At 56.6% G+C, this 27,170-nt stretch overlaps 2 protein-coding genes across 3 annotated transcripts in view; one reads left to right on the top strand and one right to left on the bottom strand.

Moving 5' to 3' along the window:
* BCAP31 (B cell receptor associated protein 31) overlaps positions 1–9,199 on the bottom strand; it is a 28,024-nt gene extending 18,825 nt beyond the window's left edge. Inside the window, exons 1-4 of one of the 2 annotated variants that reach the window (XM_039464155.2) lie at positions 9,093–9,199; positions 7,888–8,023; positions 5,772–5,872; positions 277–424 (exon numbers count right to left, since the gene is read on the bottom strand). In XM_039464155.2, the coding sequence (XP_039320089.1) occupies positions 277–424; positions 5,772–5,872; positions 7,888–7,979 (341 nt within the window). In that variant the 5' untranslated portion in view covers positions 7,980–8,023; positions 9,093–9,199. Of the gene's footprint in view, positions 1–276; positions 425–5,771; positions 5,873–7,887; positions 8,024–9,019 lie in introns of both variants that reach the window. The other variant, XM_039464154.2, reaches the window with a different exon arrangement.
* A 344-nt stretch (positions 9,200–9,543) lies between these two features.
* ABCD1 (ATP binding cassette subfamily D member 1) lies at positions 9,544–27,168 on the top strand. The gene is made up of 10 exons (XM_003943876.4): positions 9,544–10,930; positions 14,199–14,379; positions 17,724–17,866; positions 17,956–18,124; positions 18,740–18,834; positions 21,873–22,018; positions 22,319–22,464; positions 24,588–24,672; positions 24,821–24,946; positions 25,090–27,168. Exons 1-10 carry the CDS (start codon positions 10,031–10,033, stop codon positions 25,334–25,336), a joined length of 2,238 nt encoding a protein of 745 aa, XP_003943925.1. The 5' UTR covers positions 9,544–10,030; the 3' UTR covers positions 25,337–27,168.
* Positions 27,169–27,170: the final 2 nt, after the last annotated feature.

The raw sequence follows: 27,170 nt of genomic DNA, 5'->3' as shown, positions 1-27,170 counted from the left end.
CAAACAGAGCACGAGATAGTCATTTGTTTGCCCCAAGAGAGTCTGTGGTGCGTTAGGGTCTTCTGACATTTCGGGTGGCCGTCTCCCACTCTCCATGCTGCCTCTAGAGGTGAGGACAAAACTATGTGGCTTCCCTAACACAGACAGGGCCTTGGGGTCCAGGCCACAGACTGAGGAGGAATCAAAGTCACAGGGGAGACTGAGCCCACTGAGCTTCGTGTCCCTGGCTAGCCCAGGGCTCCTCTAACAGCACCTGCCCCTCGACCCCCCACTCACAAGGACAGCAGCAAGGAAAAGCCAGCAATGTAGAGATTCCTCTGGGCACGGAAAAGCTTCATGTGGAAGTGTTCCATGGCTCCAGGGTTGTTCTGGAGGTTCACCTTTTCGGTCACATCATCGTACTTTCGAATCTCGCGCACGGCATCTGTGGTGGAGCAGAGGGAAACATAAGTGTGTAGCAGACACTAGGGCAAGTCAAGGCTGTACCAGGCAGACGCAGCAGGAGACAGGTCAGCCTCACTTCCCCCCTCACATTGGCCTCCTCAGTTCTTCCCACTTCTACACCCACACACCCCTTGTGGGATGCTGCTATCAGAAGCTCCCCCTCAGGGGGGGCTCACACCGTAATCCCAGCACTTTAAGAGGCCAAGGTGGGCAGATCACATGAGGTCAGGAGTTCAAGACCAGCCTGCCCAACATGGCAAAACTCTGTCTCTACTTAAAAAAAAAAAAAAAAAAAAATAGCCATGAGTGGTGGTGAGCATCTGTAATCCCACCTACTCAGGAGGCTGAGGCAAAAGAATCGCTTGAACCCAGGAGGCGGAGGTTGCAGGAAGCTAAGATCACACCATTGCACTCCAGCCTAGGGGACAAGAGTGAAACTCCGCCTCAAAAAAAAAGAAGCTCCTACCCTCAGACCCACTCCTTTCTCCAGTTTTTCAATCCCTCGCCCCATTCGATGCAGGCTTGCTCTGCAGTTCAAGATGCCAACCAAGCCTAAAGAGTTGCTAGAAACAGGGGTGGCTTCCTTTTCCCACGGTGCACCCAACCACATCTTGTTCTGTTCATCTCAGGTTGGCCCACCGGCCGCCCCCAGTGATAAGCCCGGGTGAACCTGGTGATAGAAACGCCTGCTGAGGGGACCTAAGATGCTGAAGAGTCAAGCCCCAGGCCAGATGTGGTGGCTCACGCCTGTAATCCCAACAGTTTGGGAGGCCAAGACAGGGAGACTACTTGAGGCCAAAAGTTCACGGCCAGCCTGGGCAACACAGGAAGACCCTGTTTCTACCAAAAAAAAAAAAAAAAAAAAAAAAAAAATTAATAGCTGGCCATGGTGGTGCACACTTGTAGTCCCAACTACTCGGGAGGCTGAGACAAGAAGATCGCTTGAGCCCAAGACGTCAGAGGAGCCATGAGTTAACATCATGCCACTGCATTCCAGCCTGGGTGACAGAGCGTGCCTGTAATCCCAGCTACTCAGGAGGTTGACGCAAGAGAATTGCTTGAACCCAGAAGGTAGACGTTGCAGTGAGCCGAGACCGTGCCATTGCACTCCAGCCTGGGCAACAAAGAGCGAAACTCCATCTCAAAAAACAAAACAAAACAAAACACATTTTTTGGGTCCAACTCTCCCAAACAAGAGTACAAACTTCACAAGAGCAGAAATCTTTTCTACTATATTCCCAGGGCCTGACATAGCTCTGGGTGCAGAGTGGGCACTGAAATAATTGCTGAGTCAGTGAACAGCCTCTGCTCCTCAAAGAACTGCTGTTAGACATATAGAGCACCAGTTAAAATATATTTACATTTGTCTCTAACGTAGAAATTGAAAATTGAGCCACACCAAACCTACTGCTTTTTACCATGTATCCTGAGACATCTTTTTAAGTCAATACACTAAGATGTACCTAAAGAATGTGCTTAACAGACTCCCATATGAGAAGGGTAAGATATCACTGTAAGGGCATCAAGATTCTTTTTGTAGGGTAGGTTACAGGGTCTCAGTCTGTCACCCAGGCTGGAGTGCAGTGGCACAATCTCAGCTCACTGCAACCTCTGCCTCTCAGCCTCAGGCAATCCCTCCACCTCAGCCTCCCCAGTAGCTGGGACCACAAGTGTATGCTACCACACTCAGCTAATTTTTTTTCTTTTTCTATGTTTGATAGAGACAGGGTTTCACCATGTTGCCCAGGCTGGTTTTGAACTCCTGAGCTCAAGCAATGGCCTTGGCCTCCCAAAGTGCAGGGATTACAAGTATGAGCCAGGGCTCGGCCTCATGGCGTTCTTCATTTCCGGTTTTAGGCTGCTTGGTTTTTAGCTGATCTTGCATTATAAAAATCTGCCCATCCTTCCTGGCGTCTTTGTGTTACATCAGTACCATGAAGCAAGTACTCTCTTCTTTTGTTTGTTTTGTGTAGAGACGGAGGTTCACCACGTTCGCGGGGATGGTCTTGATCTCTTGACCTTGTGATCTACCCGCCTCGGCCTCACAAAGTGCTGGGATTACAGGCATAAGCCACTGCGCCCGGCCAAAGCAAGTACTCTCAAACACTATTAGCAGGGGTATAAACAGCACACATGTATAAAATGTAAAGTGTTCATATCCTTGGGTTCAGCAATCCACCTCTGTATTTGCCCACAGAAGGATTTGCATAAATTTGCGATGATGCGAGGAGGCTTATAAAGAACTGACCAGGGCACAACCATATGAAAGAATACTACATGATCTTTAAGAAGAATGATATTGAAATACAAAGATGTCAGCCAGGCATGGCGGCTCACACCTGTAATCCCAGCACCTTGGGAGGCCAAGGCAGGCAGATCACATAAGGCCAGGAGTTCAAGACCAGCCTGGCCAACATGGTGAAAAATTAGCTGGGCGTGGTGGTGGGCACCTGTAGTCCCCAGCTACTCAGGAGGTTGAGGCAGGAGAACTGCTTGAACCTGGGAGGCAGAGGTTGCAGTGAGCTGAGATGGTGCCACTACACTCTAGTTTGGGTGACACAGTGAGAGTCTGTCTCAAAAAAAAAAAAAAAAAAAAAAGCTGTCTAAGGTGCAGTAAGTGGCAAAAGCACAATCCGAAGCACTGGCTCAGCTCTGCTGTGGACAGCAGTCTTGTCTCAGAGCTGTGCTGCCTGCTTAAGCGTGGAATGCTCCTCCCGCCATGTCCCAGCAGGACCGTGGAAGGAAACATAAATACTCAGGCCGGGCGTGGTGGCTCACGCCAGTAATCCAAGCACTTTGGAGGCCAAGGCGGGTGGATCACCTGAGGTCAGGAGTTCAAGACCAGCCTGACCAACATGGTGAAACCCCGTGTTTAAAATAAATAAATAAATAAAAATAAAAACTAAAATTAAAAAAGAAACATAAATACTCTGTGTGTATGAACCCACTGCTGTAGACATTTTATTAAAGATGTCAGCATAGAAAACACCTGCGGAAATGTGTAACAAAATATTCATGACGGTTACCTGTGGGACATGGGATTAAGAGGAAGTTTAATTTTCTAAACTTAATTTTTGAATTTTTAAGAATTACGCATTGTTTTTGTAATCAGAAAAACAAGATAAAATACATTTTTTCTTACACTGTCAGCTGCATCCAAGAACCCCATCATCCTAAGGACCACCTTGGCCAACGACCAAGAGTGGGGACGGAGGACTAAGCAATACTAACCCAAGTCTCTCCCTGTCTCAGGCCTCAGCCCAGGTGGGAAGATCCTACACCCTCCCAGGCAGATCTGCTCGAACCTCTCTGCCCCCAAGTAAGGATGCAGCTCTAGCTGGTTATGCCCATTACCCTTCACTAGTACCTGTGACTAATACTTCTATTTGAAGAAGGCTCTGCAGATCTTTCTAGATTATGCTTCTTAACATGAGAGTAGGAAGCAGCCAGTCACCATGGCCATATGTTCCTCTAGAACTTCTAAGCAGTTGCCTGATCCCAAAAAAGAATGAAGGCTTTGTCAACTACTGGATTCTGCAAAGGATCTCTCCAGCCTACTCAGCTGCTCTAGGAAAGAGATATACTCCTTCTGGTTTGGGGAGGGGGCAAGGCCCTGAGGGAATCATCCTCAGCATGGTCCCTCTCTTCCCCAATCCCCACCCCAGACCCAAAAACCAAAACACACACGCTCAGTTCAAAAACTCTGTAGCCTGGCTTTTCATGCGCACTTAGCCCTGGGGACGACACATAGATTGCCTGCTTGGAGGGTGCTCAGGGAGAGAACGAACCCTGGTTAGAAAGAGCTACCTATTGGTACCTTGCCTATTATTTGGGGAACACTGAGATACTCAGGCAGCTGGTACCTACCCTCTGTGGCTGGAAGCTGTCAGGTCACAGTTGGCCTGTTCAGAGGTAGTCTTGCCCGAACATAACCTACCAGGCCCTGAGACATCAGGAAGGATAAATGCCTGATGCTGAAGCTGGTAGGTGGGGCTTTGCACATTCCCCTGAACTACAGCCTCCACAACTCCCCCACCCCCCTCCACCTCCCCCACCGGACTCAGTGGGAGGAGTGTTCCATGCCTAGGCAGGCACCACAGCTCTGAGACAAGACTGGTGTCCACAGCAGAGCCAAACCAATACTTCGGAGCCCAAACAGGGGGACATACTGATCACTTACCACAGCAGAGCAACAAACACCTAACAGTCAGACAAGAGCTTTATCGATTCCTCATCTCCAGATGGTCACCCGACTACCTCACTGTAAAATGTCTGCCATTCATCTTAACACCGCCTGGCCTGGCCCCACTACCTCACTGTAAAATGTCTGCCACTCATCTTAACACTGCCTGGCCTGGCCTCATCCTTGAGCTGCTTTCCCTCGGACCAGCTTATCCACCAAGTCCCTGCTGGTGTGCACCTCAGTGTCAGAGTTTACAGAACTACAGAGCTGGAAAGACCTGGCAAAATGTCAAGTCTAGCCCAGCCGCAGTGAGGTCTAGGACCTCGCGCCACACATCTCAGTGTCCTCCTCCTCCTCCTCCAGGGAACAGCAGGACCTCCCTCACAGCTAGGTTCATGGTGAGCTTGCCTGCTCAGTCCCCCACTAGAGGCCTTGCTCCAGACAATGCTGCTCTTTCAGTGACTGGTGAGCAGCACTCCTCAGACCAAGGTCTCAGGCCAGTTAGCTTCTCTTGGCTTCAGTTCTACAGTGACCTGAGGAGCAGCCTCAGAAACCTAAGGTGTCCTTTCTCCCAAGGTCTTGAAAAAAAAAACAATGTAGGGTGGCCATGATAAGGCTGCATACAAACTGCTTAGTATAAGCCCATGCCAACTGCTAAAGGGGGCTTTTTTTTTTTTTTTTGAGAGTTTCACTTGTGTTGCCCAGACAGGAGCGCAATGGCACAATCTCGGCTCACTGCAACCTCTGCCTCCTGAATTCAAGTGATTCTCCTGCCTCAGTCTCCCGAGTAGCTGGGATTATAGGCATGCACCACCACGCCCAGCTATTTTTGTATTTTTAGTAGAGATGGGGTTTCACCACGTTGGTCAGGCTGGTCTCAAACTCCTCGCCTCAGGTGATCCGCCCACCTCGGGATCCCAAAGTGCCAGGATTGCAGGCATGAGCCACCATGCCCGGCCTAGAGGGGCCTTTCAAAGTGAAGGCCTGAATAGCAGTCAGCAGCATGGACAAAGGGAGCCTCTTCCTTCCCCCAAGAGAAAGACACAGCATTTCATCAGTCTATCTCCGAGCAGTCAGAACTGGATGCTACACATCAAAAGTGGCAAAGGGCTTTGCAGCAGAGACCAAGGTCTAGCTCACTCACCGATGACCAGCAGCACCAGGATGACAATGAGAACCACAAAGAAAGTGTTGCCATAGGATACCACCAACTCCACCAGCCGGGACTTGAAAATTTTCTGCCATCTGTGAAGACAAAAAGGACAGGGGCTGAACAGAAAGTACACACACACGGGCTCTAGGGCCCTGAGCAGAATGGAAATCCAGCTTTGTCCTCTTCTCCAACGGCCTCATTGGCTTGCAGTTCTCCAATATGACGTCCACTCGAGAGTGTTGGAAAAAAGGCCAGGTGCAATGGCTCACTCCCATAATCCCAACACTTTGGGAGGTCAAGGTGGACGGATCACTTGAGGTCAGGAGTGCAAGACCACCCTGGCCAAGATGGCAAGAACCCATCTCTACTAAAAGTACAAAAATTAGCAAGGCATGGTGGTGGGCACTCGTAATCCCAGCCTACTCAGGAGGCTGAGGAAGGAGAACCACTTGAACCTGAGAGGCGAAGTTGCAGCGAGCCGAGATCGCACCACTGCACTCTAGCCTGGGCAACAGAACAAGACCCTAGTTCAAAAAAAAAAAAAAAAAAAAAGATGCTGGTCCATGTATAGATAGAAAGTCTGGAAAACTAATCTTAAAACACTGGTAGTTGGCCAGGCACAGTGGCTCACGCCTATAATTCCAGCACTTTGGGAGGCAGAAGTGGGCAGATCACCTGAGGTCAGAAGTTTGAGACCAGCCCAGCCAACATGGTGAAACCCCATCTCTACTAAAAATATAAAAAGAAAAAATTAGCTGGGCATGGTGGCAGGCGCCTGTAGTCCCAGCTACTCATGAGGCTGAGGCAGGAGAATCACTTGAACCCGGGAGGTGGAGGTTGCTGTATGCTGAGACCACGCCACTGCACTCCAGCCTAGGTGACAGAGCAAGACTTTGTCTAAAAAACAAACAAACCACATAGTGGTAGTCTCTGAGAAGGGAAACTTACTTTTCATTGTACTCCCCTTTGTAATATTCCAAATGTTTGCCCCTACATGTGTTATTTCTTTAAACTGTCTTCCACATGACAAACCTTGGTTTGTCTAGATCCCCACCACCCTGGGTTATGATGAGATGGACCCCAGACCTCACATCACTTCCATCCACAAATGTTTTGGGATGCAGCTCTAAGAAACTTCAGAAGTGTTTACATACTGTTCAAACCAACAAGGAGCCCTCATGATCAGAGCTAGAGTTGAAAAGGCCAATCACTGCAGGCAACAGCATTTGTCTGAATCAGGACCCAATAAGGAACTGATTAAGCATTCGGTAGGTAAGTGTCTCAAATCTCTCTTATTCCGTAAGTTCCCCTTCCCTCTCCCTCTTTCATTTGCTCTTCCAGTTTGCTTTGTGCAGAAACCAGACCGTTTGTCCTCTACAGTTTCCCAGATTAAAGCTCCCCGGGGCCCTCAGTCTCTGCATGTCCTGTCAACTGCACAAAGGTTTGGTTTTTTGCAAGAATCCTCCTCAGGCAGCAGTGGATCTGTCATTTTTCACCAAAAAACAGCTTTTGAAAAAACCTGTGGAAATTTGCCCTTATTCATAAGTAACACTGTAATTTAAATACGGACAATGTGTTCCGGTATTAAACATAATTAAAAATTAATTTCTCATTCACTTTTTTAAGGTCTTGTGTTCATTAAAAGGGAATATGGCTTCATCCTTTACAGGCTGAGTAATGTTCATGCAGCCACTGCGCAATGGCAGTGAGACTCGTTAGGAGGACAAGAGTCACCAAATCAGAAACAACGTGACCCAGTGGTGCAAGTCCTCCAGATCCCACGCGGCCATCGCAGCACCCCAGGGACCAAGAGTAGGCGTGAGGGCATCATTTCCAGAACCGAAATATAGATCTTCCTGCCTCTCCAGGGCATTCTGAAGACCAGAAGGCAGGGGACACGGGAAAGGAACTGAGCAAGTCATGATGAAGGAGAACTCTGGGGAGGGTTGGCGATAACGCACACAACCCCTGCCACCTCCACCTCAGACAGGTTCTACCTGTTCCATCAGGCCCCAGTTCCAGGGTCCACGAGCTGCACACATCAGTCCCAGGGCTAGGGCACAGGCACCCTCCTGCCTAACTTGCCTGCTTGCTCCACAGGCCGTACCTTTTAGGAGAAATGAAAGGAATGCAGAGGAGCAACACAACAAAGACCTCCGCATAGAGGAAGGTGGCAACTGCAGTCCACTGCAGACTCATCCTGTTGCTAGAAGGTTCCCCACAGGGAGATGTGAGCTTGTTTCCTGGCAGGGCACAGAAGGAACAGGACTTGTAAGCGCTGGGCAGCCAAGGACATCCAGTTCAGGTACCCCGAGAGGCTGGGACCGCCAGTCTCCACCCTGACACACACCCACCCACCCCCCCACCCACCCCTGCACTCTGCTTCAGAGTCTCTGAAGCGCTGGCGGGAGCAGGGCTCAACTCGGCAAGGCCGCTAGGCCAGCAGCGTTCACAGCCCCACAAACTTCCGTTCACTGGTCAGTTACCTGCCCCCCTCCAACACGTGTGTCAACACGTCCAGAGCCACCTCTCCCAACAATCCCTGTCCCAGGGAGCCCCAGACTCCCGACGCCCGTTTAACTGGAAAGGTGTTCTTCGGAAAGAGCAGTACCAGGGCGCCAACAAGACGCCTTGGCACCAATCGGGCGCTCCCTTCCCCGCCAGGCGGAGCTCAGCCGCAGAGGCCGGCGCTCTGCGAGCCCAAATTCTCGCTATCAGGAGGGCCCTGGGCCGCTTGGACCAAGCGCTGCCGACGCCCCCACCCCCACCCTCCCCACGACGCCTGCGGAGAGAATCCAGCACCTCCCTCCGGGCTCAAGCAGCCTTCCGCCCGGGGTCGCTCCGCCTCCGGTGGGCTGGAGACCCGCAAGAGCGACTCCTAGAGGACAGGAGTCGGGGCCAGGCGCAAAGGCAGGTCTCGACGGAGCACCTCAAGGCCCCATACGAATAAAGTTCTACACGCAGTGTTCTCAGAAGCCAGGGCCCCTTCCAGCAGCCCCGGCCGGCCACAGCGCCCACCCAGAGCGAAAGCCGGCCACGCGCACCGGAGGCTCCCCGACGTGGCTCCGGCCCGGCACACCGTCCCCGAGGCGCAGCCCGGCCACCCCCCCGCCCCACCCCGCCCCCGAGCCCAGATCCTAGACATGCCGCCCAGTTTTCCCCTCGCCCCTACCCCCCACACCCAGGTAGGCTGCGGGCCCCGAGATTCCCCGGCCCCCGGGCCTCCCAGCGCTGCTTGCCTCTCTCCCTCATCGACGGGCCTGGGAGCCTCGGCAGCCCAGGAGCCCAGCCCGGCGCGCGGAGCCCGCTCACCGAGTTTCCCACAATCAGTCAGCAAGCCCCGCCGCAGCCACCAAACTCTCCCACAGCAGTCCCAGTCCCGGCCCCGCCCCTAACCCCGCGGCCGGAAACCGGAAGCGCCCGCCGGGCACCGCCCACTAGCCCTCGCGAGGCCTCAGAGGCTCCGCCGCCCGCCGCTTCCCGCCCCGCCTCCCGCCCCGCCCCGAGCGGAGGGCCAGCGCCCCGGGCGCGAGAGGAAGCGGCGCCTTGGCTCTGGGCGCGCGGAGCGGGTAGAAGGGCGGGGTGAAGCGGGCACGCGGGCAGGGCGGGTCATTGGCTGGCCGGCGACGGCCGCTTCTCTAGCCCGCGCGGCCATCCCACGTCTCTGTGGTGCGGAAGTGGGCGGGCCCCCGTCGTGGGGCGAGAACGGGGTGGGGCGAGAACGGGGTGGGGCTCCCGCGCCCGGACTCCGCCCCTCGCCCCTCCTCCGCCTCCTCCCCTTCCCCCACCTCGCCCCTGGGGAGGGGTGAGTAGGTGGGGATTCTGGGCCGGTGGAGGAGTCACTGTCGCTTCAACCAGGCTGCGGAACGGACGGACGCGCCTGGTGCCCCGGGGAGGGGGCGCCACCAGGGGAGGAGGAGGAGAAGGTGGAGAGGAAGAGACGCCCTCTCTCCCCGAGACCTCTCAAGGTTCTGACCTCAGGGGCCAGGGCACTGACAGGACAGGAGAGCCAAGTTCCTCCACTTGGGCTGCCCGAAGAGGCCTCGACCCTGGAGGGCTCTGAGCCCACTGCACCAGGGGCCCCAGCACCACCCCGGGGGCCTAAATCGACAGTCTCAGGGGCCACCGCAAGGTTTCCAGTTGCCTAGACAACAGGCCCAGGGTCCGAGCAACAACCCTTCCAGCCACCTGCCTCAACTGCTGCCCCAGGCACCAGCCCCAGCCCCTGCTCGCCAGCCAGCCCAGGTGACATGCCGGTGCTCTCCACGCCCCGGCCCTGGCGGGGGAGCACGCTGAAGCGCACGGCGGTGCTCCTGGCCCTCGCGGCCTATGGAGCCCACAAAGCCTACCCCTTGGTGCGCCAGTGCCTGGCCCTGGCCAGGGGTCCTCAGGCTCCCACCAGGGACCCCACACAGGAGGCCTCCGGGGCCGCGGCGGCCAAGGCCGGCATGAACCGGGTATTCCTGCAGAGGCTCCTGTGGCTCCTGCGGCTTCTGTTCCCGCGGGTCCTGTGCCGGGAGACGGGGCTGCTGGCCCTGCACTCGGCCGCCCTGGTGAGCCGCACGTTCCTGTCGGTGTATGTGGCCCGCCTGGACGGAAGGCTGGCCCGCTGCATCGTGCGCAAGGACCCTCGGGCCTTCGGCTGGCAGCTGCTGCAGTGGCTCCTCATCGCCCTCCCTGCCACCTTTGTCAACAGTGCCATCCGCTACCTGGAGGGCCAGCTGGCCCTGTCTTTCCGCAGCCGTCTGGTGGCCCACGCCTACAGCCTCTACTTCTCCCAGCAGACCTACTACCGAGTCAGCAACATGGACGGGCGGCTTCGCAACCCTGACCAGTCTCTGACGGAGGATGTGGTGGCCTTCGCGGCCTCTGTGGCCCACCTCTACTCCAACCTGACCAAGCCACTCCTGGACGTGGCTGTGACTTCCTACACCCTGCTTCGGGCAGCCCGCTCCCGTGGGGCCGGCACAGCCTGGCCCTCGGCCATTGCCGGCCTCGTGGTGTTCCTCACGGCCAACGTGCTGCGGGCCTTCTCACCTAAGTTCGGGGAGCTGGTGGCAGAGGAGGCACGGCGGAAGGGGGAGCTGCGCTACATGCACTCACGTGTGGTGGCCAACTCAGAGGAGATCGCCTTCTACGGGGGCCACGAGGTGGGGCAGGTTGGGGTGCTGGGCATGGAGGGAGGCGTTTGGCAGGGAGGCCCAGGGGCAGGGAGTCGTGAGCGGTGGGGACAGCCCGGGACAGGCCAGGGCTGATGCCAAAGGTGTGGGCAGGCCATGAGAGAGTGGGGCTGGGGTGGGCAGGGCCTTGGGCCACCATGGACTCAGGCGAGGTAGTGGAGAGACAGGAAGGCTGGGTGAGGACTGTCCTGTGCTGGTTGCCTGCATGCTCCAGGCCACTTCTGCTTCCTCTCCTCCTCAAGGAGGTTGTCCTGGCCTTAGAGCTGCGATCCTAGCGGTTTGAGCCTTGAGACCTCCTGCCCGCTCCACTCCTGGAGGCAGCTAGGAGGAGATGCCTGCCATTCATGAGCAGCAACCGCCGGACGAAGCCTGCTGCCCAGCCCCTCCTGGGCCCCTGGGCCCTTTGAAGGCTGGCGTCCAGCAGATTTGGCCAGCCAGGCAGGCGGGCATTATGGGCATGACTCAGCCCAAGCGGAGGTTAATGAGCAGCGCCCAGTGCAGCAGTGGGACTTGGGGTCAAGGCCACCCCCTCCTGAGCCCACGGGCCTGCCCAGCTACCAACTGGCTCAGCTGCCTTCCCGGGCCACCAGACCAGAGATGCCGGCCCCAGGCTGCCACTGCGGCGGGACACACTTCCTGCTCCTGGTGTGGCCGCCCTTCCTACCGCCGCCCGGTCTGTCTCCTGGCTCCCTGGTGGGCCGGGGGTGGGCGGGCTAGGCAAGCGCTGGGAAAGGTTACTCCAGGTCAGTGCTCCCTTTATCTCGGCTCGGCCCCTCCCCTTCCTCGTGCCTGGGGTTGCAGCTGCCTTGAGCCCGTCTCTCTGCGACTCAGTTTCAGTTCCCCAGTGCTTCTTGGGAGGAAGGGCACAATGGCATTCATCCCCTGAAGGCCTGTGTGTGCTCCCTGGGTCAGGTGACCTCTTGCCCTGGGACCTGGACTCACTCACTGCACCAGCAGAGAAGCAGGCTTGTCCCCAAACTCCACGGAAAGGAGCATCCCAGGTGTGGGCCAGACTGCAGATTCTGAGAAAAGGCACCTGGACTTCAGCCAGCACCCCGGCTTCCCTCTCCTCGTCTCCCGCATGCTGGGCTGCAGGGCCTTGGCAGGCAGCCGTAGCCTTGGGCGAGGCACTTGGCACATTCCCTGCAGCTACATTGTCAGCCTTGGCTGGCACCCCTGCCAGCTCCCAGCACGAGTCGGGATTGCCAGGGTGCTCGCTTCAGGAATGGGAGATCGGGCTTGCGGGGAGCTGAGCTGTACAGGCTGACCTCCGTGGCAGAGACAGAAGAGAGATCACTGGTTTTTTAAAGCCTTCATCTGCGCTAGCTTCAGGAAGTAGAGAGATCACTGGTTGTTTGAAGGCCTTCGTCTGGGCTAGCATCAGGAAGTAGTGTGTTGGCCAAGAGAGTTTGTTGGCTGGGGCAGGAGGGCCCCATGTGCATCTGCGGCCTGTCCGCATAGGCCTCAGCTGGAAAGCTGTGTGGGGTAATAGGACCCCCCTGATGGCTGGATGGCCCTTGCTGGGCAGTTATATGGCCCGTGCCAGTCCTGCTGGTTGATGTCTCCGTGGACACTGGCCTAGGCTCAGCGCAGGGCAGAAGCAGCTGACTGGCTGGAGGGCACAGAGTAGAGTATTCTGTCCTTCCTGGGATTGCCACGAGGAGGCTTATTGAAACAGTGCACACGCACGCACACAATCTCTTGCTTGCTCGAGAAAGTAAACCTCTCTTGATAAGTCAAAGCATCATTTACAAAATCTGGTTCTCCTAGCGTCTCTGCCAGTGTGGTCCAAATTCCCACACCGGTTGCTACCATCAAGCTGTATGGGCTTGGGCAGGTCTCTTTGCCGCCCTGGGCTTCAGTGTTCTGTGTACAATGAGCATGTTAATAACATGCAGTGGGACATGGTGAGAAGCAGATGCAGAGAGACAGGAGAGCACTTGGCAAACAGTGCCATGCTGGGCAGCTATCTTCCGACGGCCGTGGGGAGGCAAGGCTGGGGCGCATGCCCCTGGACTGAGTCCAGAAACTCACAACCCCTTGGCTACCTTGCCCGACACTTCCCACCTTCCCCACCTGTCTGACTGCTGCTGCCACCTCTTCCCTGCAGATGTCCCTTTCCCCTCCTGCTGGTGTCCTGACGTGGTGGCGGCCAGCGCAGGAAGGGAGACAGAAAAGCAGGGGAGGCCTACCTACTGCTGCGCGAGCAAGGTCCCGGCTCCACAGTGGTCGGGACATCCCCCAGGGCGAGTCCTATAGGACCCAGCTCGGGAGCGCATCCTCCTGGTTTCTGTGGGAGGATGCCATGCAAATTTCTCACCAAAAGGAACTGTGGGAAGGGAAAGAGGGGGCTGGGCCAGGCAGGTGGGCATTATGGGCGTGACTCAGCCCAAGCAGAGGTTAATGAGCAGTGCCCAGGGTAACAGTGGGACTTGGGGTCAAAGCTACCCCTGCTTGACGGGGGCAGAGGATAGGGACTGGGTAGGGCCTAAATAGGCCCAGACTGTTGAACTGAGTTTTTCAGAACCAAGAGACAGGGTCTCATTCTGCTGCCCAGGCTGGAGTGCAGTGGCACCATCACTGCAGCTTCAAGCTCCAGGGCTCCTGTGATCCTCCCACCTCAGCCTCCTAAGTAGCTGGGACTACAGATGTGTGCCACCATGCCTGGTTAATTTTTTTAAATTATTTCTGGTAGAGACAGCATCTCGCTATTTTGGACAGGCTGGTCTCCAACTCCTGGGCTCAGCCAGTCCTCCCACCTCAGCCTCTCAAAGTGCTGGGATTGCATGTGTGAGCTACTGTACCCAGCCCAAGAGCACCGCCTCTTGCTGTCCTGCACTGCTCTTTGCTTAGTTTAGGGGGAAAAATTAGAGCTGAAGGATGATCTCTCTGGACCAGAAGGAGAGGGCTGGCAGGGAGAAATGGGCTCTGCAGAAGACAGAAACAAGGCGAGTGCCCTGGACTGGTTTCCAGGGCTGACAGGGTAGTGGTGAGCATCCCGACTAGACAGGGAGTGGAGAGGGGATGGAAGCCACACTGGGACATCAGGCAGGCCCTTGCACCCCCTCACACCTTGAGTTTCAGACCTGGCCCCACCCAATCATAACCCCCCACTCTTGGCCTTCTGTTGCCCATCCATGGCATAGCGTGTGTGAGTGGAAGACTCTGACCGTCGCCCCCATGGGAGCTGACCCTGTGCACAGCCACGAAGCCTCTCTGTGTCTGTCACCCCCCTCAGGTGGAGCTGGCGCTGCTGCAGCACTCCTACCAGAGGCTGGCCTCGCAGATCAACCTCATCCTTCTGGAGCGCCTGTGGTATGTCATGCTGGAGCAGTTTCTCATGAAGTATGTGTGGAGCGCCTCAGGCCTGCTCATGGTGGCTGTCCCCATCATCACCGCCACTGGCTACTCAGAGTCAGGTGAGAGCCAGGGCTCCAAGACGATCCAGGGCAGGGGCCCATCCCCCACACCGCTAGGTACTGGGCTCACAAGGGCCCAGCTCAGCCAGCCCACCTCCCACCTCTGCTGCCTGGGCCACTGAGGCCCTGCTGCCACCCTTGATGCTCCCAGAGGTTGGGCTTGCCTTTTGCTCTGTGCGCACCTCACGCCCCTTGGTACCACTCAGCGAAGCGCAGGACTGCAAGTCAGGGACACCACACGTCACTTTCTCCAGGCACAGGTACCCTCAACCCCCCTGTCCCTGTCTTCAACCCAGCCGCGCCTTAGGGATGGGAGGATGTGGGGAGTACCTTGATCACTCCAGCCTTGGTTTCCTCAGCCCTAAAACAGCTCTGGCAAGTTGCAGAGGGGAACCTCACCCTAAGGCGTTTCAGAGGAGTGGGGAGCCTGTTCTACCTGTTATTTTAGTGATAAGATTCAACATTTAGGTTTTCTGCATTCCTGGGGTTTTTTTGTTGTTGTTTCATTTTGTTTTTTGGTTTTTGAAATGGGTCAGCCCAGGCTGGAGTGCAGTGGTGTAACCTTGGCTCCCAGTTCAGCCTCCCCAGTAGCTGGGACTACAGGCTCAAGCCACCACACCTAGCTAATTTTCATATTTTTTGTAGAGATAGGGTTTCTCCATGTTGCCCAGACTGGTCTCGAATTCCTAGTCAGATGATCCTCCCATGTCAGCTTCTCAAAGTGCTGGGATTACATTCCTGTTTTGTTCCTCTACTGGATTGCAACTTCTGCATTCTATTTTTAATCTGTAAGTGGTTACCCTTTACAAGATCAACAGGCCTACTCATTAGGTTAATCAATAGCTCCACCTCCTCCTGGACCTTAGAACACAGAAGCAGCCCCCGTGGGGTGTGACATCATAGCCCAGCCAAGGGTTGGATTTGTACCTTGTTTTTCTTCTTTGCTATCGCCTTATCCATGCACATTGAAACTTGCTAACGGGTTGGTTGATTTCTGTGCTAACCATTTTGTTCTTACATCTCAGTCTCTATGCTCCATTATCTTCCTCCAAATAGACATCTTCTGAGTTTGTTTGTTTTTTTTTAACTCACAAGTATACTAGAACAAACAGACATCAGTACTTCTAATTGTGGTTGGTTTTTTAAAAAGGTTCTTTCAGTAAGGGTTTTGTCATGGGAAATTACTGATTATTTATTGTAATTCTTTATGTTGTTTCGTTTTGTTCCGGTTTCTGTAGGGCAGGTTCTTGCTGTGTTGCCCAGGCTAGCGTGGAACTCCTGGGCTCAAGCGGTCCTCCAGCACTGGCCTCTCAAAGTGCTGGCATTACAGGTGTGAGCCACCACACCCAGCCTGTTGTCATTCTTGATTATTTTTGTTGAAAATGTTTCTATTCCATCCTTATTCCCAAGTTAAAGTGGACTCACACAATGGAGTCTCGGTGGACGGTTCTTTTCCCTCAGCCCTTTCACAGTGTTCACTGTCTCCCTGCTTCTGTAGCTGCTGACAAATCGGGCTCCCGAAGTACCTGTGTTTTTCCTCTGGGTACTTTGATGACTTCCTTTCTCTTTAGCTTTCTGCAGTTTCACTGTGACATGTCTAGGTGTCAGTTTCCGTTGATTCTGCTTGAGACTTGCTATATGTCCTTTGAAGATTCAGGTTTTTCAATCATTCTGGAAGATTCTCAGCTATTATCTTTCCAAATGTTGCCTTACTCTCATTGTTTTACCCTCTTCTAGAACTCCCGCCAGCCATGCTGGGCTTCTCCCTCTCTTCGCTGTGTGTTTTGGTTTCTGTTTACTGTTCCCCATCTCACACTGTGCTGAGTTCCGGGGACTCCATCAGGCCTTCTTCCTGCCCGCTGATTCACCAGTTGACCAGTCTTCTCTTTGGCCATGTCTGATTGGAATTTTGCTCACATTTCAGTGACTGGTTCTGTAAGTTCTAGTTAGAACTTTGTAAATGGAAATTTCCTTTTTCGAGTAGACGTGTCAGGCTGTTTCTGTGTCTTATTTGCTCAACTTTTGGTTGGCTCCTTTTATGCTGCATATCACGTTAGTCAGACTTACTCCACCGTCTCTATCTGATGGTTTGGTCTACTTCAGTTCTTGGGAGTCTCATTCACCTGTCTTCTGTCTGCTGCTCTTCACTCATGGTACATCAGTTCCTTGTGGGTTTTGCAACAGAACTTCTATGGGGATTGGTGTGGCCAAGCACTCCAGGGTAATTAAGCCGTTGGAGGCCATTTTCATGTTACCTTAGCTAGTGCGGGAGGGGGATGGTTCCTGAATTGAGAGATAGTTTCATTTGAATTCATTTGAACTCCAGGTGCATCATTAGAAATTCTCAGTGCACATAGAGCCCTCGATAAGCAAAGAAAGCGTGCTGGTCTTCGCGCTGCCTGCCTCTGGGGCTTTCAAAGGACCACCTGGCTGCCTGCTTCCCTTTGGTCCCAGGAGTTTCCCTTGCTTTCTGTCAAGCTTGGCTCTGCTCGAAATAGTGTTATAGTTTACTCAGTTTGGTGGGAAGAGGGTTTTCGATTTATAAACAAAAGTTCGTTTCTCCTGAGTGTATAGCTAGGAGTGGAACTGCCGGGTCACATGGTAACTGGAGGGTTCACTTTTTGAGGAGCTGCCAGACTGTTCTCCGTAGCGGCTGCGCCGTTTGACCTTTCATCCTGCCTGGCGCTGGTTATCTCCTTGGCATTCTAACCACCTCGTGGGTGTGAGGAGGTATCTCTTGGTAGTTTTGATTTGCATTTTTCTGATGACTAATGATGCTGAGCCTCTTTTGCTGTGCCGAGTGGCCATTTGTATGACTTATTTGGAGAAACGTCTGTTCATGTCCTTCACCCGTGTGTGATGCGGTTATCTCTGTTGTTGAGTTGTAAAAGCTCTTTATGTATTCTGGATACTGCGCCCTCATCAGGTATGTGGTGCACCATTGCAGCATTTTCTCCCGGTCTGTAGACTGTCTTTTTCACTGTCTCAGCGTTGTCCTTTGGTGCACAAAAGTGTTTCGTTGGATGAGGTTCAGTTGATCTGTTTTTCTCTTGTTGGTCATGCTTTTGGTATCCTAGTGAAGGAACTATTGCCATATCCAAAGTCACGAAGCTTTACCCTTGTCTTCTTCTGAGAGTCTCAGAATTTGGGCTACACTGCATGTCAGCCTATGCTGCGCTGCAGGTTGCTTTGTCTGTGTGGTGTGGGTGAAGATAGAGAGAGAGATCTGGACGTCCCAGCACCATTTGCAGAAGAGCCCCGTCTTTCTCTCTATCGGTTCATTTTTTACTTTCTCCCATCTCTGCCCCTCCCCACCCACCACCTGTCCCTCTTGGGCTTTGCAGATGCAGAGGCTGTGAGGAAGTCGGCCTTGGAGAAGAAGGAGGAGGAGCTGGTCAGCGAGCGCACAGAAGCCTTCACTATCGCCCGCAACCTCCTGACAGCAGCCGCAGATGCCACCGAGAGGATCATGTCGTCCTACAAGGAGGTACCCCCGGCCCAGCCCCACCCTTGCCATCCTTGCCATGCTCCTCTCTCTGCACGTGGCAGGGGCTGAGCCAGAGTCGCCTCCCTCAGGTGACGGAGCTGGCTGGCTACACAGCCAGGGTGCATGAGATGTTCCAGGTGTTTGCAGATGTCCAGCGCTGTCACTTCAAGAGGCCTGGGGAGCTGGAGGACACTCAGCCGGGGTCTGGGACCATAGGCCGGGCCGGTGTCCGTGTGGAGGGCCCCCTGAAGATCCAAGGTAAGGCCGTCCCCTCCCTGTGAGTGACCCTGCATCTGCTGCTACTGCTACCCGAGCTCCTCCCATCCCTGCCCTCTCACTCAGGGCCCGCCATGTGCTCCTGGCCCATCCCAGTACACCCGAGACGGGAGGGCTGCCCGGCAAGGGGTTTGAGGACTTAGGCCTGGTCGAGCCGGGCCCCTGGAGGGTTTTCTGGGGAGAGGTGCTGCCGGCCTCCCTGCTGCCTTGCCCTTTGAGGGCCCCAGCCTGGCTTATTGGTTGTAAACAAGGGGATGGGGTCCCCTCCCCCATGCAGGGCAGCAAGAGAAAGTTCCAGACAGTGTGGCAGCTGCTGGCTGTTGTGGGAGGCAGGCGCTGCAGACGAGGGCCCCCAGAGGGGAGAGTTCTAGAGGACCAGAGGGTGGCAGCCCAGGGCACCGTACTAGACACTATGGGAAGAGTTCAGCTTGTTGGAAGACCTGGCTGTGTTCCCGAGGGGCCCTGGACCACAGGCTACTGGTGGGGAACCGGCTGGCATGCTGCCGTGGGGTGGGAATACAGCCTGGGGCACGCAGGTCCCCCGGAACGCAGGGGGGCGCCACCACTGCCTCTCCTCACACTGTGCTCTCTCTGCAGGCCAGGTGGTGGACGTGGAGCAGGGGATCATCTGCGAGAACATCCCCATCATCACGCCCACCGGAGAGGTGGTGGTGGCCAGCCTCAACATCAGGGTAAGTCCAGCGGGGAGGGTGACGGCCAGGCTGGGCTGAGCGCATGGGGCCAGGGTGCCTGGCTACACATACCTGCAAGCCTCAGCCCTTGGCTTCCTGCCTGTCTGTGCTGGCAACAACCATCGCCCCTACATCTATGTGGCAGGTGGCCCAAGGTCAAGGTGAGACACCAACGTGTCTCTGACTGTTCATCCAGGGGCAACAGGGGCAAGGCTGATAAAAAAGACTAGAGATACCAGGATTGGCCAAGGTTCACCCCAGCATTCCTGGCTCTGTCATCTGATGCCAGCTCCCCACACTCCCGAGACAGCCAAGACGTTGGTGAGGGGGCGCTGGTTCAAACCACTCCTTGACTACCCTGGGAAGACCACAACAAAGAATCCACAGATCACCTGTGTCTCCAGATGGGGGTTTGGATGGGGCTAGGGAGTGAGGGGGAGACCGGGGTGCAGGGACAAGCGGAGGAGTGACAAGGAGTCACTCATTCATTCATTTAACCAATGTGCCCTGACCTCTGAGCTGGGCAGCAGAGCCTGAGGTAAATGAGGGGCTCTGCGCTCAGGGAGTCCCCACCGTGGAGGGTACTAAAGTGTTACAAAGGTCTCCAGGTAGACAGCTGTACAGGGGACAGCAGGGGTCACAAGAACAGTGGTCAACATCCCTGGGGTGGTGTGGGTGGGATGAAGCCTTGCCCAGGAGTCGCCGCAAGCAAGTGGGCAGGCAGCTGAGGGTAGGGGAGCGAGGGGCTGTGGGCCTGAGGGCCGCTCACAGAGGAGGAAGCAGAGAGGAGGTGAGAGGAGGGGCGTACCAGGGCTCCAGGGGCTGGCACAGGTGGTTACCCCTCGCTGCAGGCAGTGGCCACTCCTAAGGTGGCAGGGAAGCTGATCACCAGTGGGTCCGAGGGGGTGCTTTCCAGGCTAGCCCTGGGCAGCACAGCAGGCAAGCTCAGGGATCCGGGTGTGTAAGATGGGGCCAGGCCAAGGCCCAGGCCCTCGGGAGGGGACAGTCAGGTGGCTTTGTCAGCATCTTATGGCTGCTGTCACAAAGTGCCACAAATTGCAAGTGGCTTCCCCAGCAGAGATGGTCTCTCTCCCGCCTGGGGGGCCCGCTGTCCAAGAGGAAGGCGCAGGCGGGGTGGGCTCCTGCCGAGGCCTCTGTCCCAGCTCCTGTTCTGCTGCCCCTCTACGGAATTCCTTGGCTTCTGCCACGGCATGTCGGGTCGGCCCCAGCTTCTGTCTCCACACGGCGTTCTCCCTCTGGGTGTGTTCGTGTCTCTGTACTCCCTTTCTGTCAGGACATGGGTCACACTGCATTAGGGCCCACCCTGCGGAATGACCTCATCCAAATCTAACTCATCACGTCCGCAATGACCGTGTTTCCAAATAAGCTCACACTCTGAGATAGGAGGGATTAGGGTTCCTGCATAGGAGTTTCAGGGAACACAGTTCCACCCGTGACACTGCCTGAGGTCAAAGACCACAACCTCAGGTCTTCCACAGGATCCCCGTGTAGTGTTGCTGTTGCTACCGTGAACCTCACTGACTGTAGGCCCCATGGCCTCCTCCCTGCACACAGCCCGCCTCCAGCCTGGCTGGCATTTTCCCACAGCAGGCATTTCGTAGCTCCTGCGAGGCCCATGGAATCAGTGAAGTGAGCCAGAGGTCTGTGACGCTGAGCCAAGGGGTCTGTTTATCAGTCTAGACCATAAAGAAAGTGCCTTTTGGGCCGGGTGTGGTGGTTCATGCCTGTCAATCCACCTTTCTGGGAGGCCGAGGCAGGCAGATCGCTTAAGCCCAGGAGTTCAAGACCAGCCTGGGCCAAAGGACAAACCCCGTCTCTACAAAAGTTGTTAAAAATACAAAAATTAGCTGATTGTGGTGGCCTTGCCGGTAGTTCCAGCTACTTGAAAGGCTGAAGTGAGAGGATCACTTGAGCCGAGGAGGTTGAGGCTACAGTAAGCCATGATCCCACCACTGCACTCCAGCTTGAGTAACAGAGCAAGGCCCTGTCTCATAAAGAAAGAACATGCCTTTTGTGCCCAGTGACTCAGGAGGCCAAGGCCAGAGAATTGCTTGAGGCCAAGAGTTTGAGACCAGCCTGGGCAACACAGCAAGACCCTGTCTCTACAAAAAAAACATTTTCAAATTAGACAGGCGTGGTGGCTCAGCTACTCAGGAGGCTGAGAGGGGAAGATCACTTGAGCCCAGGAGCTGGAGACTGCAGTGAGCTGTGATCGCACGAGTGCACTCCAGCTGGGACGACAGAGTGAGATCTCATCTCTTGAAAACAAAGTGCCGGCCGGGCGCGGTGGCTCAAGCCTGTAATCCCAGCACTTTGGGAGGCCGAGGCGGGTGGATCACGAGGTCGAGAGATCGAGACCATCCTGGTCAACAAGGTGAAACCCCGTCTCTACTAAAAATACAAAAAGTTAGCTGGGCATGGTGGTGCGTGCCTGTAATCCCAGCTACTTAGGAGGCTGAGGCAGGAGAATTGCCTGAGCCCAGGAGGCGGAGGTTGCGGTGAGCCGAGATCGCGCCATTGCACTCCAGCCTGGGTAACAAGAGCGAAACTCCGTCTCAAAAAAAAAAAAAAGAAAAGAAAAAAAGAAAACAAAGTGCCTTTCAGGGCAGTTCCTTAAAAGGGCTGAGAGTCGACCCTGCGCTTGGATTCCCAGTGAAGTGGGAGTCGGATGGGATTGAGAGCGCCACTAACTGTTGGAGCACCCCTCCTCAGTCCACTGTGGCGGAATAGCCCTTCCTCTTGTGCTGGCCCCATGTTCTCTAGGCATGTCAGGGCCTGAGGACAGGGCCGGGTCTTGGCCTTTCCTGTGTCCTGGGCCAGGCATTTAGCTAGCGCTCAATCTAGCTAGGGCTGGGGACGCTGGATCCCATCCCCCAGGCCCTGCTGTCCCTTATCAAGAGATCAAGAATGGCCTGCCTGCTGGCCTCGGGAGTTGGGAGCCTCTCAAGACCGGGCAGGAGGCCACAGGGTGTGGGAAGGGGCCGTGCTCTCTGGCGTCAGCAGCTGTTGCCCCGCAGGTAGAGGAAGGCATGCATCTCCTCATCACGGGCCCCAACGGCTGTGGCAAGAGCTCCCTGTTCCGGATCCTGGGCGGGCTGTGGCCCACGTATGGCGGCGTGCTCTGCAAGCCCCCGCCCCAGCGCATGTTCTACATCCCGCAGAGGTGAGGAGCCTTCTCTTCCCCCCCTCTTCCTGCCTGTGCGCTCAGACGTAGCTTCCTGCAGAGGCCCAGGAAGTGGTGGAGAGTCAGCATCTCGGGAGAGGATATCGGTGCTGTCCTCAGAGCCGGAGAGGGGCTATGCTGCCTGCTCCCTCCATACCCACCCGACCCCCTGCCCTGTCTGTTTGGGGTCTGTGTGGGGTGTGTGCACGGGTAGTGATGTGGACCCCACCTGGGAGGCACAGAGCATCTTGGGGGAAGCAGGGCTGGCCCTTCCCTCTGTGACACCCAGCTTTCCCACAGGCCCTACATGTCTGTGGGCTCCCTGCGTGACCAGGTCATCTACCCGGACTCAGTGGAGGACATGCGAAGGAAGGGCTACTCAGAGCAGGATCTGGAGGCCATCCTGGACATCGTGCACCTGCACCACATCTTGCAGCGGGAGGGAGGTAGGAGGCCCGGGCCCAGCAGCCACCCTTCGTCCCGCCCTGGCCTCTCCCTTGGCCTCCAGGGGGTGAAGATTATCTCCACATCCTGGAGTCTAAAGTGCCAGGTGCCACAGGGGTGGGGCAGAGGGTGCTACCTCGGAGGCCCGCCTACCAGGGAGGACCAGCACCACACAGATGGCCCCAGGTGGCAAGGGTGCCCTAGAGAAGGGGGCACCTCAGGGGCGTGCACCTCATTGGGGAACCTAGAACACCCTCTCCCAGAGAAAGGAGGTCTGAGCTGAGACCTGCAGAATGCTGAGTGCTTACCCCGTCCAGGAGCCAGGGACAGCAGGGCGGAGTGTGGCCCGCAGGCTTGGTGACAGGAGAAGCTGGCTCACAGAGCGCCCTCTGGACCAGGCAGGAACTTGGGCTTTCCCTGAGCGGGATCAGATGCTCTTGGAAGGACCATGGGGCGGTGGGCAGGGGCAGCATAGGAGAGGCAGGCACACATGTGCGGGGACAGGTGCTGTCAGGTTTGTGCAGAGGTTTGGAAGGGGCTGGGGTGAGCAAAGTCGGGTAGATTCTGAGACAACCTCTTGGGAGAGGAGGCCAGGCTGAGCTGTTGTCTTGACCTGGGCTTATCAAGGAGCGCTGTATGTCCACAGTGTCCATCACGCCTAGAGTGGAGGAGGAGAGCGGGTGCAGCTGCAGGGACAGCGGGCAGACTGTCCAGTTCTGTCTTTGAATTCTGAGCCTCTGGGTTCTGTCTCCAGCCCCCACTGCTGGGTGAGAGATGGCCTTGAGCAAGGACCTCGCCTCCTGGGGCTCCCTTCATGGTTCAAGGACCTGGGCACCAAGCCCCTGGCCTGGCCCTGCCTCTTGCTCCTGCTGCCTTCTGCCTGGGCGCCTGTGGTCCCTCCCACCTCTGTGGCAGCCCTGAGTCCCCAGGGCCTGCGGCCGGCCAGCATGAGCCATTAGGATGGAGTTCAGCTGCGAGGAACAGAACTGGCCTCCCCACAATCATGGCTAAGATCATTCGTGAGTGTATCCTACTGAGCCGTCAGGTCCTCAGAGGGGCAGGCCATGGTTGCTGGGGCTGGCCCTGCTCTGCGAAGGCCCCAGGGCTCTAGGCTTTTCTACTAAGTCACTCTGCTGTGTGTAGCCTCCATTCGCAAAGTCACCTCATGATCCAGGAGGGCTGCTGCAGCCCTCGCATCATGTCACAGGGTATAGGATGGAGGAAGTGGAAGGCAAGCGGCAAAAGGTAGCCACCCAGAACAGCGATCGTGCTTCCCAGGCGGCCTTGTGGTGAGGTATGACCATGAGACAAAGTTGTGGCCAATGATATGGTGGCTTCCAGAAGCGCGATCTCTGTTCTGGGTGGCCACATGCCCTGTCATTACTTCCAGCCCTGGGCCACAGGGGAAGGCAGCATGGGGGAGAAGACAAGAGGGGTCAGTTCTGCCTCAGCGCCCCAACCCGATGTAGCGGCTGGCTCACCTGCTTACTCGAGCAGCCCACCCGAGCCTTGCCAAGGTACTGGCACAGGGCAGTGATGGCGAGCCTCCTATGGGTGGCGAGCCCCCGGCCTAGGGAGAACACACTGGCCACTCCAGGGCTCTGTGCCAAGAAACTGAGTGAGCGCCCTGGCGCTGCCATAAACTGCATGGGTGTAGATTCAGGGCCCAGCAGGGTGGGTTCCTTCCGGGGCCATCAGGAAGGATGTGTTCCAGGCCTCTGGCCTTGGCGCACAGATGGCCAGCCTCGCCGTCTGTATCTTCACATCTTGCTCCCTCTGTGCACATCCTCTGCCCGCACACCCCTTTGTATGAGGACACAGTCATACTGAATTAGGGTCCACTCTGGTGACCTCATCTTAGCGTGATCACCTCTGTTAAGGCCCTATCTCCAAATAAGGTCACACTGAAGTGCTGCAGCTGGGACTCCACCATATCTGCTCTAGGGGAACACACGATTCCATTCCCCCTCCTCTGTGATGAATGCCTGGCAGACAGACAAGGACACAGAGGCACGGGGGCCCTGTCTTTTCAGCCAGCTCACTCCCGCAGCTGCCCCAGCTCCCCCACTGGCCCCCAGGGCTCAGTGCTGGCTGAACTGAGCCAAGCCCCTTGCCCCCTGCCCAGGTTGGGAGGCCATGTGTGACTGGAAGGATGTCCTGTCGGGCGGGGAGAAGCAGAGAATCGGCATGGCCCGCATGTTCTACCACAGGTGAGCACTCCAGGCTGGCAGGCTCCCTGGGGTCCCCTGGGAGGGGAAGCAGCAGGCATGGAGAGGCCTGGGCTCCATGGAGCCCTAGCTGGGATAGGGTGCCAGGCGCTGGAGGGTTCACAGAGTCTCCTCTCGGCCGCGACGCCAGGCCCAAGTACGCCCTCCTGGATGAATGCACCAGCGCTGTGAGCATCGACGTGGAAGGCAAGATCTTCCAGGCGGCCAAAGACGCGGGCATCGCTCTGCTCTCCATCACCCACCGTCCCTCCCTGTGGTAGGCGCCCTGTCTCCCTGCCTGGGGTTGGGTGGGAGTGGCAGCCTGAAGAGAGGAAGTGGTCTGGTGGGCCCAGCAGCGGCACACGGCTTCCATTGGCAGCCCTGGTGTCATTCCCCTGACCCTGTCCCTGTCCTGGCCAGGAAATACCACACACACTTGCTACAGTTCGATGGGGAGGGCGGCTGGAAGTTCGAGAAGCTGGACTCGGCCGCCCGCCTGAGCCTGACCGAGGAGAAGCAGCGACTGGAGCAGCAGCTGGCGGGCATTCCCAAGATGCAGCGGCGCCTCCAGGAGCTCTGCCAGATCCTGGGCGAGGCTGTGGCCCCAGCAGAGGCACCAGCACCAAGTCCACAAGGCCCTGGCGGCCTCCAGGGCGCCTCCACCTGACAAGTCCCTCCCAGGCCCCTGCCCCGCTCCCAAGCTCGGATCACATGAAGGAGACAATAGCAACTACCCATGCCCACCCTGTCCTGCATGCCTGGCCCTCCTCCTAGAAGACCCTTCCCGCCCTTGGGAAAGTAGCCATGGAGGGTGGCACCCTGCATCCCTCCCCCCATCCCCCATCCCTCCCGCTCCCTGGGGAGCTGCTCCACAGTGACTGGGCCCTGTCCAGGGCAGTGAGTCGTTGACTTTGCCCCACGGAGGGAGCTGGGGCACAGGGGGCCCCAGTGCCAGCCACACAGCAGCGCAGCCAAGCACCAGGGACCCCTCAGATCACAGCCCCTGGCACTGCAGGTGGCCTCCCTCCAAAGACTGGAGTCCCCACAATTCCCTTCCCAGTCTCTCAAAGACCCCACGCTCCATCCCCCGAGGGTGGTCAGCCAAGGCTTCCGTCCCACGAGATGCCATAAAAGCCCCCCAGTGGAACCCATGGTCAGACAGAGCCCCTCACCTGCATCCTCTCCCCCCAGGAGCCCCAAAGAGCCTGAGGGAGAGGGACGCACAGCGCTGCCTTCTGAATGAGAACGTAGCCCAGCCCTCGGCCCCTTGCCGCCTCTTTCTACTGCCTAATTTATTGGATTCCCTATTCATAACCATCTCCATGGCCAATGTGACTACCCTGTCAGCAGCGAGGGCAGCCCAGCCTCTGAGTCCCATGGGGCCCCGGCTCCCACTGGTGCCAAACCCAGCCCCTGGGGCCATCACCCGCCAGCCTACACTGCCAGCCGACACCGGGCTGCACAGGCCTCTGCTTGCCAGCCAGGAATGCAGGCACCACGTTCCCAGCTCAGTGCCAAAGAAGGGTCGCTTGGGGGAGCTGTCTGCAGAGCCAGCGCCTACCCGAGGGAGACCCCACTGCCACCGTGTGCCTTTCCCAGGCCCTCAGCCCTTGGGCTGGGCGCCACCCCCAGTCCCTCAGTAAAAGCCTCCACTGGCAAATGTAGTCCTTCCTCTGTGCCTTGTGCCTCGGATTCTCGTGGTGTCTGCTGCGGGTCTTGGAGAGCGATGGAGAGGAGGGAGTGGGTTGCCTGTCGAGGAAAGAGTGAGTTGGGGAAAGGAATGGGCTGGACCCCCAAACCCCTCCGCCAGAGAAAGTTACCGGAAGACACGGTCCAGCCCTCCTCGGAGCTTCACGCGGAGACTCAGGGTTCCCGTGACGATGGAGGTGGAACCTGCAACAAACTCGCACAGAAATACTGGCTGAGCCCAAACAGGACTCGTGGTGGGGACATGTTGCTCCCTGTGGGAGGAGCACGATGGCAGGAGAAGGGATGTCTAAGCTGCCACACGGGGTGCTGTGGCTCTTCTATCTAGGGACAGGGGGCCGCTTGTGCAGGGACCTGAGGGGAATCAGTGGCATAGCCCAGGGTATTCATACTACATGCAGGGGAAGGGCGGGCTGCGGCCCGCGGGCCTTACAGACCACACTGCAGAGCCAGGACTTAGCCCAGAGGCCACCAAGGAGTTCTCAGCAACAGGGAAGCAGTGTGGAGCTCTGCAGGCATGTGGCTGCGTGTGAGGGCGGCCGGGGGGAATGGGGTGCCGCAGCCCACCTGGCCTCAGAAGCACGAGAAATGAGAACATCCGTGCGGCCAGACCTTTATGCACGGTTGGCCATAGCCTCCCAAAGGTGGGGCAGCCCAACTGCCCATCAGCAGAGAAATGGACGAACAGCCTTCCCGCACAGTGCGGTGCCATTCAGCTGTAACATGACACAGATGGGCCTCAAAGAAGCCAGACAAAAACTCATAGGGAAAGAGAGCAGACTAGTGAGTGCCAG

This window comes from Saimiri boliviensis, chromosome X, assembly GCF_048565385.1.
Source record: "Saimiri boliviensis isolate mSaiBol1 chromosome X, mSaiBol1.pri, whole genome shotgun sequence".
NCBI classification, from domain to species: Eukaryota; Metazoa; Chordata; class Mammalia; order Primates; family Cebidae; genus Saimiri; species Saimiri boliviensis.
This window is presented reverse-complemented; position numbering and strand designations above follow the sequence as displayed.